Raw genomic sequence first — 15,758 nt, 5'->3', positions numbered from 1 at the left:
ACGTATTTAGATAAGGTAAACGTTATCAAAAGTAATTGAGTCCACGTGTAGCATTACTGAAATCCGCTCTATTGTACTGGATACAGGTCTAGTCACGCAATGTTGGTTTAACGCTGAGTGCCGCCATTATGCTGTCGGCTTGTGATATTCTTCTAAATGATTTCTTTATGTTAATCTAGTGACATCAATCTTGACAAAAATAACATGTATATTCATTGACGGAATAACTAGTTCATCAATCTTTTCATTTCCAACTATATTTCTTGAATTCTTATCAACGTCACATTAAAAAAATACACGAGGAACACTCAGCTGTAACCAGCATTTGGTTTTTATGAAGCAAGGTTTTGGTGATCTTCCTATATCAAAGCAAACTAAATACGTTGCCGATTCGAACCGTCAACACCATGCCAAAGAAGGTAGCAAGCCGTTAATTGCTTCGGTAATCATCATATAATTGAGCGCGGCTTCACAAAGCTGTCCGGTTTTAGCTCAGGATGAAATATAGGCGCTCACTCACGGTGCATTAGAAGTGGCGGCTACGTGGCCAGAAATACTCCCGGCACGCTCTCTCGATATTTTTGTCGTCCATCTATCGACAGGTACGCGTGGCTCACGTAACTTTCCAGACAATGGATGGCTTTTAAATCAAATTTTCTTGTTTTTTAAGCGCCACTTTATTTTTTAAATGTTATGGGTAGGTATTAATGTTACAGTAACTTTGGATAACGCCGATTCCAATTCAATTGTGATATATTTCTAAGATGGCTAGACATAGCTGCTGATTTCAAACACTATATGTTTGAAATCAGTCTTCTTAAAGATAACATTGCTAACTGTTTACTTTGATCCGTATTTAGTTTAAAAAGTAAAAAGAAGCTACTGTATAAGTTGATAACATAGATTGATTTTTCAGTCATACAATATTGTTTTCTTTATTGCCATACATTGTAAAACATATTGTGAGTTAGTGTTCAGTTCTCATAAAACAACATTAGTGAGAAGTTTCAAAAGCTTTTCTACGTTAAGTCTAGAAAAGTATTCTTTATGAATTTAGTTAGATGTTTCTAATATTTTTCATGTTACAAATATTTTCTCAGAAGTCGAACAAAAGAATGTTTAATGATATGCGATAATAAATTCTTGAATATAGAGAAAAATGTTTTCGTATTCAGAGACATGGCAGTAATATTTTAAGACACAAGTTGGGAATGCAACTTAAGTTTGCGTTTCCGTGAGAAACTATTGTTCCCAATAGAGAACTATTTATAAATGTCATCATAACATTGCTTTATGGGTCGATAGAAATAGTTGTATGTTTTATGTTTCTTGTTCCAGTATTTAAGGTGTATTGCTCATACTTTTGTTTTTGGTCACACAGAGCAATACATTTTCACGACGCCTTATTAATTGGTACTATACATACATACATACATAAAATCACGCCTCTTTCCCGGAATTGGTACTATCATTGGTAAAAAATAAAAAATAAAAGAAATTGACCAAAAAAAAAGATAAAAATTACCTTAGTAAATTTACAATAAAAGATGGTTTAAGGTTATACAAAATTATTTTCAATACAAAGACAGAACATTTTTTTAAAACAAAAATAGTATGTATTAAATTGAATTAAATCGTATAATACTGAAATTACATAGTCGATGATATTTTTCCCACTTTACGATTATTTCAACTTTTTATAAATAAATTTATATACCCGAAACCGCCGAGCTTGCATGAAGAGAGTTATGAATGTGGATGAAGCGAAGGAAATATGCAGAGATCATGGCAAGTGGAAAGAGGTAGTCTTTGCCTACCCCTCCGGGAAAGAGGCGTGATTTTATGTATGTATGTATGTAATTTTATATATGTGAGAAATAATCCCGACATGGCTCACTTGGCCGTCAGCAGCTTTATTCGCATTACGCGCGGCTATCCCAGATTCAATTAAATTTAAATCGTGTAATTGTTCGACTTCGCTTTTTAGACTTCAATATTTAGCAGATTCGAGTGGAAGTACGTGCTCGATGACTCAAATCCAGGTTTGAATGGACGGAGTCATTTAATTAAATTAATTTGAAATTTCTATCTTTGTTTTCGTCCGATTCTAAAATGCCGGGAACCAAACGACATAATTTGTGTGATGGTTTTTATACATACATACATATAGTAGATAGATGAAAGCTTTATTCACTATCACAATACATTTGTTGGTTACATACATAATTAACAGTAATAACAAAAGTGAATATGGAATGTGTATGTATGCACCACAAACAACGAAAGACAGTGAAAATGAAAAATGAAAAGTCACGTCTATATCCCTTTGCGTGATAGACAGAGCCAGACTTCAAAAGACTGAAAGGCCTCGTTCAGTTTTATTGCTTTATGATGGAATCAAGATTTAAATAGTGACATATTGCTAGCCCATCGCCTATTAGTGTAATCCCAAGTTTATAAGCCTATTCCTTTGTCGCCTTTTACGATATCATTGGGAATAATATGGAGTGGTTCTATTCTAAAGTGCCAAGAATCACACGCCATCATAGTTTTTATAATTTAAAAATACATGTTCGTAGTATACGTACGTGTAAAATAGTACTCGTACGTACCTAATAGTAGGTACGTGTTAGTACTCTCTATTTGGTTTTGGTATAAATTAATTTTTTCATTTATAAAACATGTAGTGTTTTAGTGGTACCAATTTGGTTATATACTTTACGTATACTTAGTTTTAAAAAAATATATCGGTACTTAAACCAAATTCGACATACAAGATGAAAAGGAAGAAAATCATACTATTACATACGCATATATTCTACTGAAGGAAAACTTGATTTTCTCCTTTTTTGAAGTAAAAAGGATTTGATTTAATACTTTTATCTAATAAGCAATCCTGACCTGACATCGGTTTCCCTCGATTTATGACTCGGCCCGAACTCGGCATTGCAGTGTCCGAACCCCACGATTATCTTACACCTACATATCCCAGGGTTTATTTCAACAGTTTAACTCACTTCTGTAGAAATGTATTATAGTAATTGTTAGTATAAAAGTTTGATATAAAGTTGCAACTAAGTCTAATTTTAACCTTTGAAACTATATTTTTGATAAATAGCAAATTTCTTTTATCTCATATGTACTAAATTTGAAGGCCTCTGTGGCGTAGCGGGTATGCACTTGTCTGTGACACCGGAGGTACCGAATACCGGTCAGGGCATGATGAGAAACGAACGTCTCTGATTTTCTTGGGTCTGTGATGTTTATCTATATATAACTTACTTCGAGTAATCTGCACCGTATTTATTTATTTTTTAGAACTCCTGTTTTTACCGTTTTCCCAGAAATTTTCAGTGTGGCCGATGTTACTCTTAAAGGGCTATTCTATTTCTGTCCTATAATATTCTTAAGTATGAATGAAGATAAAAAACTTTCACACGTCTATATCTAAAAAACTTATCAAGGAAATCCGGCAACTAACGTGAAAATAATTTGGCGTACGTGTGGACCACCAAATGAAGGTTCTCATTAGGAGAAAATCAAAAGAGATGTAATTTCGCTCTTATGCCGAAACAGCCAATTCTGTGAAGGGGTCGAGTGTAGCGTTGCCATGGCTTAAGGATTTTATTGCTACATCGAAACCGTAAATAATATAAGAAAGTAAATATTATGTTAATTTGATTGTGAAGCTAGTGAAGATTCGGTTGAGTAAGTTTTTCATTAGTTACAAATGTCGTCATACGAATTAGCCCAAAAATCTAAGTAAGACAATTTCTTTATCAAATCCTAAAGACAAAAGTGTAAATTTGTCTCCAGCCTTATTAAAATTTTAGTATATAATATTTAAGTTAAATAAAGACCAGATGAAAAAGGAACTTTGTTTCAACCTGATATCTTCTATCTGATAAAAACCGTTACGGGTAGTCTGTCAATGGGCTTATGCATGACTAGTAATCCATTATTGTTTCACTGGGTGGTTTCGATTGCATTAACTGACTAATTGTTGACAGTACGAGTATCCCGCTTTTAATTTAGCCTGGCAACACTATTTCGCGAATCTTTGAATTAGGGCAACCCCATAATAGTTTGTTATCAAACCTGCGTGATCGGAAATGATCGTCGTGGCGTGGTGGGCTCCTATCCAATTTCTATTCGTACTATCGACCTTCACTGTATTGAATTGAATCGAAATACAGCCGTAAAGACAAACTTTATTGTCTTTGAATTTTGAAGGGATTATAATAAAGTTTCCGACCTTTCATTGTTATTGGATTGCTTCGGACAAATATTTCTCCAATGTGTTTTCTTTCTTATACCAGCAATATTATCTCTCTCTATGTGTATATGAATGTCGAATAATAGAAGAAAAGAGGTATTTACTTCGCAAACGCATAACAGCTAACCTCATTAATGAATATGTAGGTTGTTAGGGCGTTACCCGAGTGATCGATTCGTTTTATTTAATTTTCTTATCTAATCAGTCCACTCAAAGGCGTAAACGTGTATCTAACCACGTAAAAAGCCATTCGTAAATCGCTATATCTTAGTAAAATCTAAAAAGCATTTTAAAACAGAACGTACTATAATAGTTTTCCGAAAATAGCCGTACGGGTTATTTTTCTTTGCGCCCGTAAACAAAAAATAAAAATGGCGTCCGTTTGTTAAAATTATTCCGTAAATCTGCATCGGCTTCTTATACTTTACCGAGATCATCTTATACCGTTCTTATTTGGGATTTATATAGCATCTTAAAATACAATAGCGTAGAAATTGGATTAGTTTTGTGGGCATGTTTCAGATAGGTATTTGAAATTCACTCCACAACTGAATATTTCATGTGTGAATTCATTTATGGTCACGTATTCTGTGTTTCTAAACCGTTAGAATGCTGGATGAGGAAATCAATGTAAAAAAGACATAGACCGTATTAATCCTTCAGTTGCTACTATATATGTTAATTATTCATATTAAATACTAATAAAAAGCAAATTTATATTGAACAATTTATACTCGCTATATTCTTTTTTTTTCAAATTAGCTTTAAACAAATATTGCTGTAACGCGGTTGCCTTTTTGAAATTTAGGTAGATGTTGTATTCTGTTATTAATAAACAGGGTAAAAGTTAAAAATAAAATTTATAAATTTTCTACTAAGTACCTTAAAATATTAAAAAAATACTGGAACGTGTAAACGAAAATGTGAAAAGAGAAAAGCCGGCCACTAACGTTGGATCTGGTGGTGTCGGCAGCGGGAAGAAATTGAAAACAAAGTTTGTGGCTTCACAATCCAACACGTTTGGAAAATGGAAAAATAAGCGCAGCGACGCTTTTTGTGCAACGCTGTGCATTATAGGGCTGACAATGAACGTGTAGTTTCAGTAAAAAGAACAGTAAATATTGTTGTGTTATTATTGTTGAAGAATTAGGTAGGTTTAGATATCTATTACATCTTTAAAAGATATAGGTAGTCTGGTTATTTCTTACAGAAAACAGTTGCTTCAGCCTTTTTATATTCGCAAAATATAGTTTCTTATCCTGAAGAAATCTTGCATCAATAAAATATTGAAGTCTTTTGGGCAACTCTGGGCGTAATTCTTCGATAGATAGAATTTTTTTAGTTTGTAGCTCATGACACATCACTACACAGTATAAAAGAAAGACGCTCTTTCTTCTTTTCACCACGCTATAGTTTTTGGGGCAGTTTTCATTTTTATTTAAACAGTTCATTCCGTTAAATGTACAAACAAAGCAAATAAACAGTGCAAACACAAAAAAAAGAAACAGAAATATGAAAAATGTTCTTAGTGGCATATTATGGTTATTTATTTAAGTTTATGGTGAAGTGCAGCGGTTAACCCTGCAGCTACTCACTGGCTACACTTTCCACCCATTCTATCCTTTATACAGTCGGAAGTGACGTCATTAGTCATTGTCGCTGTAAACTCGAGGTGCGCCCTTCCACAATAATTATAAAGCGGCTTGAATTTGATGTACGATGTGGCCTGGAAATTGCGCTGTGGTCACAGAATTTATAATGCTTCTCAAACCACTCTTTCATGTTGAAATTATAAATTATAGCCTTTGAAACTTCAATTTTTACGAAAGTTTTTAACACGACATTTACATGTATTATATCTGCTAGTTCCAACAACTCTATGGATGTCTCTTCTATAGAATAAAATAAGATGTCAAACAAGATTTAGGTATATCCTGTACGTTCCGCTATGACCTTAGAATGCTGGCTTATCTACGCTAGATTTTGTCTGGTCCGGAGCTTTTAAACTAGTAATAATGTTGGAATAAATTTTAAATTACAAACACATAATCACGACTATAGCCAACAGTCTTGCAAAGACTGATAGGTCACGTCCAGCTGTTTGGCATGAAAGAATCGAGAATCAAATAGTAACAGGTTTTTAGGCCATCGCCTTCGCCGTCAAAAGAAGAATCCCAAGTTTATAAGCCTATCCCTTAGTTAAATATCTTGAAATATTTCTCAACAGGTATCTCTAAGTTTTCGAATCGCTTGAAGCACAAGAAAAATTAAAAAGGCATTAAAACCATTATTTTGAGGACATCTTTACTTCTTCTAACGAAATCATACAAATGAAAATGATCGACTATGACACAATTGGGAGCCTTTTAGCGAACTTATAATAAACCGTCGCTATGAAAGAGCTTTGACATTTTCCTGTATCGATCGATCAGGCGCCACCATTATGATTTTTTGTGATGTTATTATTCCGTCTGTTGCTCACTTAATTGCCCCAGGTAGTATTAAATTAAGTTCCCCTTTGCATTTATATTTAAAAGCATTGTATTTCGTGTCTGCTGCGGGGCGGGATGCCTTAATACGAGTTTTTGCTTCCAAGTTTAGGTAGATGGATAATTATTTTATTATTAAAACAAATAACATTATAAAGGGTTAATAATCACAAGGAACGGAGATTCAGACATTGTCAGGCTAATAAGGCGTCAACGTTAACATTAGCCTAGTAAGTTATAAAAAAGTTAAATATGTTATATATTATGTTTAACTTATAAAAAATGTTAATAATTATCTTATTTATTAGTTTAGGAGTTTAGGTCAAAAACTATTTTGAAAAAGCTCCAACTGGCGATAGTAGAAAAAGATGATAATAAATAAAGGTTAATATTTTTTAATTTTATAATTTATCTGTCTGTACCAACCGCTTGTGTTTCATTGTGTACCGCATTTTGTCGCCCTTATTACCATTATAATCATAAAGATGGTTAATGATAACATTATTGCTGAAATGAAACATAAACGCGCTCATGTAATTTAAATTACTTGTCATTGTTCTCTTATTTCCAATTATTAAGGATGCATGTTTATTTATTTTCATGTTAAAAGCAAACGGTGAATAGATATTATATCTTATATATAAAATTCTCGTGTCACAATGTTTGTCTCCGTACTCCTCCGAAACGGCTTTACCGATTTTAACCAAATTTTGCATGCATATTCAGTAGGTCTGAGAATCGGCTAACATCTATTTTTCATACCCCTAAGTGTTAAGGGTTGTCCACCCTTAACCTTTTCTTTTTAACAAGAAATTACTTAAAAATTATTTATATGGCAAAACAACGTTTGCCGGGACAGCTAGTTATTTAATAAAAAAAGTGTATGGTTTGCTGGCAAATTGAAACTACTCCTTATATGGAAAGGCACAGCAGGACCCCACTCTTTTTTTTTGTCTATCGGACGACAATCGCGCCACAGTTTTTATATTCTACGGATAGACTAGATATTTCCAGTTTAAGCAGATAACAACTGGGATGTGACAAAAACTTAAGTTTGACACAAACTACACGGACGTTGCGTTTTTATCCCTTACGACGTAAAAAGTCAAGCTCAAAGAGTCAAAGGCAGCTGTTACACAATACACTCGTTCGCTCGCAATAAGATATGAAAACGCAGTAAATAATTTGACAAATATTATTTTTCTGATATCTACATGATCAATGATTTATATTCGATAGACCACACGTTTTTACAGCTGCGAGGTCATCAATCCATTGAGTGCATTTTTGGAGCTTTTGATACGGGTATTGGGATCTGTTAATGCTGGTGGCATGCATCTATTTATTAATAGTCAATAAATCTAGCACGTTGCCGTGGGGTTCTCGGCAATTTAGAATAGGAATACTCCATCTCTTTCCCATGGATTTTGTAAAAGGCTACTAGTGACTCGGGAATAGGCATATTCTACTAGTGCAGCTTTTTCCATGATCCAATATGGCCTTTGCAAAGGTCGCGGGTATCAGACGTGAGTCGCTTTGTGTAAATAAATAATTATAGTCAACGGGCGGTTCGGAGTGGTGAAGAGAGCGGAGATGAGAATAAGAGATGAAAGTGATAAGACTTTATGAATAAATGATTATATATGTATATGATTATGTATGTAATAAATGATTTATGAATAAAGTCTTATAGACTTAAATTTTAGTCTCAATCGCACAAAGGGCATTGCTGAATTTTTGGACATGCCCGCACTCATCTTCCTAACGGTGGCGCCGTGCCAACCCGTGGCAGAACTGATGGTCGATAAAGTTTGTCATGTGTTTGCAAAGTAAGCTACGTCGATGATATTCTAAAGGGTAGACACACACAAGGCATTATCTTTGCATGTTTGGACAAACAGTGCAAGCCTGCGTGCTCGCAACGATAGTGGCGCGATGCCAAACCGAAACGCTACCTTTGGGTATACCGCCTATGTAAAAGTAAGTGGTTTGTCAGGCAGGAAAATATTGTTCACAAAATTCTCGGTTGTAGTTGTAGATATTCCTTGCACCCGCTAACTTGACTTATTGTTAAAAAAGTAGGTCTTGAATATCTCAATTCATCTTTATTTATATTTTTATGTACATCAAGGAATATAAGAATAAAACTTAAAATAAAGAGAAATTACTAGGGCAATACTTATTTCTAGAGAAATTTCTTCCAGCAGGCCCACGACAGGAAAGTGTAAAGAAAGGCATTGGCTTTCCAAAGTTTATGAATCATTTTTACGTAGAAATGAAGTTAGCTTAAAAAATAAGTCGGGACTTATTTTCTTATTAAATAATTAATATAGCAAAAGAGGAAAATATCTATTTTTGAAATAATTGAAGAAGGAGTTTCAGCTAAAGAGAAGACAAATGTTTCGCTCCATTACTTTTGTTCATTTTTTGGTTTTGTTCATATCTCAAGCATTTTGCCTCCACTATCTTTGTAGATAAATTAAACGAGACTATTTATCTACAGGATGCTATTTATTTAGCTAAATCTGCATCTTACAATAGCCGCAGGTGCCAGTCGCCCTTGACATTTGGGATTGCTCCCCGGCTCCCTCAAATGTGTCGTTTATTTTTATAGCAGAAAACATGTCTTTATTATGTACCATAAATCGCCAGGTGCTCTTTAAATGTGACACAATCAATTAATTATTATGTCCGATTATAGTTTAGAATGTTGAAACATTAAAATAAATTATTTTTATAATTAAGGTTTAATGTAGAATGTAGATCAAGAATAAATTTGGTTATTTTATACAAAATATGCGTCTAAACTACATTACCATTAAATGTTTATTGCCTTTAGCAAGTACGCAAAAATATATTTGAAAATATATTGAGAACCACGTCATGGACCGTTGCCAAATTAAAAAAAAGTACCGAACGTATTTAACTACCCACAAAAATTTGTGCTGGTTCAAGTTCAATGTTTTATTTCTGGTTTGGGACTAAATAAATAAATAAACTAACAATGGGACTAAATATATAAATATATTTATATTCATAATCACATCTATGTGGATCTATGTGGAAGTATGCAGGGATCGTGGCAAGTGGAAAGAGGTAGTCTCTGCCTACCCCTCCGGGAAAGAGGCGTGAGTTTATGTATGTATCACATCTATATTCCTTGCGGGATAGACAGAGCCAACAGTCTTGAAATGGAATTGAATGACAGATAGGCTACGTTCAGCTATTTGGCTTAAAGAAATAATTGAGATTCAAATAGATAAATAGTTCTACATAGGTACCTAGATAAAGTCATTTATAACAACATCAATGATGATATTGATAGCTTATTGCTTTGCACATATACTTTTAGTCTCTATGTATTTTTAGTCTGTGCTATTAACAAAACTGAGTAATTAGATTTTATTTTAAAGTTTTGCTTAAACCTTTGACTGGCTAATAAAACCGCTGCTACTAGATTTTATTGCATGTAAATGCGGATTCTAATAAGTACATGCGTGGGCGATACGCCCGCTGAAGTGACCGTTGCTAAAATTAATGACCGCCATTCATTCCTGATAATTTTCACACGTAATATGGCGGCGTGCCAAAGTGTACTTTGATAAAATCCAGCGCAATCAACGCGCCTGTCGCCAAGCTGTCTCAAGGCAAACCTCTGCCAATAAGGCAACTCTTTGTTGGAAAAACAATATGTAAAATCGCGCCATTTATTCACGACTCCACGAGTTTTATTGAAACTGGTTCTTGCATATTAAATGACTCGGTCACAATAAAGAATACAGGGAGTTACTTAATTGACAAACTTTACTTTCGCACTAATTTTTCCTCAATAATAAGTACGATGCGAGTTGTATCAACATGATATATATATAATAAATAATATGATTTCACATTGTAAATACATTCTAAAAATTAATATCTTTTAAAATGAGACTTTTTTGCGTATGTTAAGGCTTATGTAAATAAATGCTGGTACAAAGAAGCCCTACAAATCGTGTGCTTATAATATAAGCACACGATTTGTAATGATGATAAAAGACATATTATTATGTCTACGATATGATAACTCAAATTGATAATAATGAATCGGAGAGGAGGTGATTCAGGGAGCAAACCCGGAATTAACAGGTTAGCCCATAAGGCAAAGGGAGATAAATTGTATTATTTAAATGTAACCACAGTATAATTTAAACACTAGTGTTAATAATTCTGTGCTATAGCATAGGTCTGAATCTTGGGCTAACCTAACTACAGTATGTTATCTTTAATGTCTCTCTTGATATAACGTTCATTATCCAACATTAACTGCTATCTGAACTAACGTTAGCCCGACGTCGTATATGGCTTATTCTAGGCATTAATCAAGACTTATAGAGTCGTTATGCCAGATAATCCGATTGAATTGAGTACGATTATACTTAATGCGACTGCGGCTCCATATTGCGAATTTTCGATTAGCCTGTGTTTAAATATACGTGTATTTGAATAGGATTTATGAAAGTGTTCGCGAGTTGTGTGTCTATCTGTGTGTTCGCACTTCACTTCACGCCACCCGCTTAAGAGGTTACACATGGAAAATTTATCTTCATAAAGTTATTTCACTGTTGCCATTAATATAACTTAGAACAACTTTGTCTCAAATTTATAGTCAATAATTTATAATAAACTAAATTAAAGTCATAAATATTTTTATTTTAATTATATAATGAAAATTATTGCGAAGAACGATGAGCAGATGACCATGGCATACACTCATACGTGTACACACAATGTATAATGAATGCTAATACAACGTTAATATGTTTATGCTTTTCCCGGGAGTATAGAACAGGAGATGTTATGCAATAAGTATTTTTTTCTTTTTAGTACTGAATACTAAAGTAAAAATACTTTTTTCTGACTAGGAAATAACTTTTTAAAAATAATGAATCACTGCATTTCCTCTTAAGAACAACATTGCATTCGCTAGTGAGACTATTTGTTCAGTGGAGCTTATGGAAACTCGTCGCTAGGAAAATAATGCGGTATTATCTTATGACATGTAATGTATGCCTCGTTATTTTGTACCGAAATAAGGATCTTATCACGAAAGAAATATAAATAATTTCCTCTTTTTCATTCTGTTATCAGTGGTGAATTAGTGTTGGCATTGGCACATTATGCTTATATTTGCTGAGTTTTCCTTTTTTATTATATTTTCACATCATACAACAAAATAACATACACTTTTTAACATATGTTCATTATTTTAAATGGTTAAAGCAATTAGGTACCTATATGTGAATAATGTGGAAATCCTAGGTGACACAACGACATGAAAAGTGTCCCTCAGTTTATTTAAGTTTTAAGTCTGTAAGGTATCCATCTTGTCTTTGATGCCTGACAGTAAATAAATACGTGTAATCATGACCCAAGTTGGGTTAGGTTTCCTTACAAGGTCCCGAAGGTAGTATAGGAACCCTTTGTGTAATTCAACAGATTCATTATTTCGTCTTCAATCTATATATGAAGGTATAAAAAATATTTCGTTACTGATTGACTGACTGACAAACAACGCACAACCCAAACTACACGGTCAAGAGACTTGAATTTCTCCGTGTAGATACCTTATATGGTCAAAGTGTGCACTAGGAGAGGATATCCCAGAATCCCTGGGGGAACGCGAATTAAAAGGATTTTTTCTTTTACGCACGAGCGGACCTGCGAGCACCCTGTAGTCAATAATATAGTAAAAGGTAAATTAAAATGAAATCCACTATTAATCCTATCAACGCTTAATTAATTGAATAATTTCACAAAGGCCGGTATTACATGATTCATTTTGACCCGGATTACGCAGCAGTTTACGAAAAGTCGTGACAATTATGCTTCGTAAGAATTATTTATTTATCAACAAGCTTTTTCTACCAGTTTTTTTGCAGAAATTTTCATGATATCAAAATGTATTTTGATGTTATTAAAAGTTGCTTAGCAATCCAAAATTAAATCATAATGTTATCTCTGATCGGTGTTATATGAATAAAGTGTATAATACTGTTAAATATTGCATTCTTACATTATTTTAGACAAAAATAAATAAACCAAAGTGCCATAAATACTCACATGCTTTTTTCGTAGCTTAAAACGCTACAAGTATTGCTACGAGTGTGCTACGATGCTTCGGTGCTATGTTTTATTACATAGATAGATTTTTCACTTCTATTGGGTGCGTGTACTGTACAGTAATGTACATGATATATATATTTCTGTATATTATTTAGGCTCCCCAAAAATAAAGCAGCCACAGGCGCGATCGTTTTGTTTTATTACCATAGACTAAAAACTAGATCATAATACTTAGTTATAAACACCATTAACAAGTTGGACATATCACATCCGCGATGTTATCTGTGCAGACCGTAACGCATGCAAATTCACGGCTATTGTTCCCAGATCCCGACCATTTTCATAATGTCTGATGTAATCTGTCTGTGTTAATTTTGTAACATTGATAATCTCGCTATAATGTTTTTGTTTACTCAGTAGTTAAAGTCTTCATATGAAATTGGGAAATTTAAATAAACAAAAGATTAAATAAAAAAATTGGTTTTGTATAGTTTCTTTTGTTTTTGAAATCGGTTAAAAACAATACAATAATATAATTACTACTTGTACTTCTTATAGTCCATTATGCTTTTTAGTGGATGACTAGCCTTATGTTTAGTGCAAATAAAATCTTTCAACATAAATATCATTAAAATTAATGTCTGTCCGATCTAGAATAGACTAGAATATTCTTGACTGTTGGCTCTGTTTATCCTGTAAAGAATGAAAACGTGATCTGTTTGTGTATACTTGCCCAATAAATACTCTCTATTGTTTCAGATGTGGTCTCCATGCAGATTTCACCGAGCTAACGGCCTGCGTGGGCGGCGAGCTGGACCGCAACGAGGGTTCAGCTGTACACAGGAGATACTTCTACATCACCCTGCTTAGGGAACCCGTCTCTAGGTAAGTCCTTCTCGTACCAACTAAATATTTACAATTTAATCTCAAATTCTCGAGTATAACAGACTGGATAACGTATGAAACGTTGAAGTATGAATTACTCGTTAAAACCTTTGCATTTCCCCACCAGGTACCTGTCGGAGTATAGGCACGTGAAACGCGGCGCCACGTGGAAGGGCTCTAGGCACTGGTGTCAAGGGCGCACTGCCACAGGTAATATAGAATTATATTCGACTTTTATTCTGTGGTTACGGCTGTCGAGGGAACTACCCGTCTTTTGATGAACTTTATGTCCCTTAAAGTTTATTTAGTATCTAAATACATGGTGTCTATTTTATTTCTTCTTTATTTATGTTTATTGCACTGTACGCTCTTATTCAGACTACTTACATAACTTAAAACTTAAAGCTAATGCATTGCCCACCAGTTCACCTTTGAGATAATGCGAGTGTAGTCAAAGTTGTGCTACACAAAGTAAATATAATTATGCTAATTTACTGATAGATATAAATACACACATGTATATACCTAACATCTATGTTTCTTCTCTATGGTATCTTTAGTGTTTTCATGCCCAATGCACATCAGCACTTTTTCACGTACACTGAAGAACTATTACCTAAACTAAAAGAGCAGTTAATGTTACCGGTTTTCAACAGATAGATTAAAGGTCAAGGTCAGAAAGTTTTACTTTGGTAGAAACAAAATAAAAAGACAAGAAATAAATAATCATTCTACATCGACAAGATAAAACAGTTGAATTGCAAACTTTTACATAAATTCATTCTCTTATGTGGTATTCTTTATTGAAAACATAATAATTAAGTAGAATTGATATAAGTTATATCAATTGAAAAGGTTTTCTTCCACAGCACATACATACTACATAATTTTGGATCACAATGAAAATGAAATATTCATTATAATTCGGTAACTTATTGTGTACTACGAGGGAGATTGATGTTGACGATCATTATCGAAATTGGGTTAGTTCGGGGATATCAATTTGTTAAATTGATATCAATACGACATGCCATTATAGCACTATATTACCTACTCATAATACTAATATTGGAATAATATATCAGTATTTTGCTTTTATTGAGTCCAAGATTGTATGTATGGGTTTATCTTTAATTCGGGAAAAAAAGATTTGTGTTTTCACTTTTGTTAACGTTTGTTAGCTGACCAGATAAACATTATCCTGTACAAACGTTAAAACACCAGGAAGAAAACATTTGAACAACGAACACAATTTATTAATATATTTTATAAATATTTTTTGGGTACAATCACAGATTTTTCTTCAAAACTAACAAATCGGTTACCCTATGGCGTTTAAACACATCACTTCAAAATACGGTTTAATTTATATTGGCTCTATAATAGGAGCGGAAGTGCCCCCATGCTACACTGGCGACTCCTGGCGCGGCGTGACCCTGGAAGAGTTCGCGGCTTGTCCCTGGAACCTGGCCAACAACAGACAGACCAGGATGTTAGCGGACCTGGCCCTAGTCGGCTGCTACAACGGCACCCTGCGGCATCGGACGGCTGACACAGACCGCGTGCTTCTAGCTTCAGCCAAGAGGAACCTGGCAGCGATGGCTTACTTCGGCCTCACTGAGTTTCAAAAGGTAAGGTATATGATGTTTGTTTGACGAGCGTCAGTTGTCAAATGGATAGGGTGCCCGAATAAAATGCGTGAACGATACGCGTGGAGGCACCGATTTAAATCCTACTCACTCGTGTACCTACCAATGATTATTTTCTGCGTTATGTACATTAGTTTGAATGCTAACAGATGCTATTACGGTGAGGGGGAACATCGTGAGAAAACCTCAACATTCAGGAAACTGGATGTGTACCTAACCTATCATTACGGCTTAGGTTTCCCTGAAATGTTTGTGGAGATCAGGGGGAATCGCTTCGCGTGAAAACCTGACTCAACCAATCATCTGGATCATTGTCAAAGACGCACTCCGTACTCCTCCACAGAGAGGTGAGGA

The 15,758-nt window shown here is 34.2% G+C and overlaps 1 protein-coding gene across 1 annotated transcript in view; it reads left to right on the top strand.

The window, feature by feature from the left end:
- Positions 1 to 15,758, top strand: part of LOC106136977 (heparan-sulfate 6-O-sulfotransferase 2) — a 73,474-nt gene that overhangs the window by 45,889 nt on the left and 11,827 nt on the right. Inside the window, exons 4-6 of the mRNA XM_013337696.2 lie at positions 13,630 to 13,755; positions 13,883 to 13,965; positions 15,142 to 15,386. Of these exons, the coding sequence (XP_013193150.1) occupies positions 13,630 to 13,755; positions 13,883 to 13,965; positions 15,142 to 15,386 (454 nt within the window). The remainder of the gene's footprint in view (positions 1 to 13,629; positions 13,756 to 13,882; positions 13,966 to 15,141; positions 15,387 to 15,758) is intronic.

This window comes from Amyelois transitella, chromosome 4 (assembly GCF_032362555.1).
Source record: "Amyelois transitella isolate CPQ chromosome 4, ilAmyTran1.1, whole genome shotgun sequence".
In the NCBI taxonomy this organism is placed as follows: domain Eukaryota; kingdom Metazoa; phylum Arthropoda; class Insecta; order Lepidoptera; family Pyralidae; genus Amyelois; species Amyelois transitella.
Note: the sequence above shows the minus strand (reverse complement) of the source record. Positions and strands in the feature narration are given on the sequence as shown.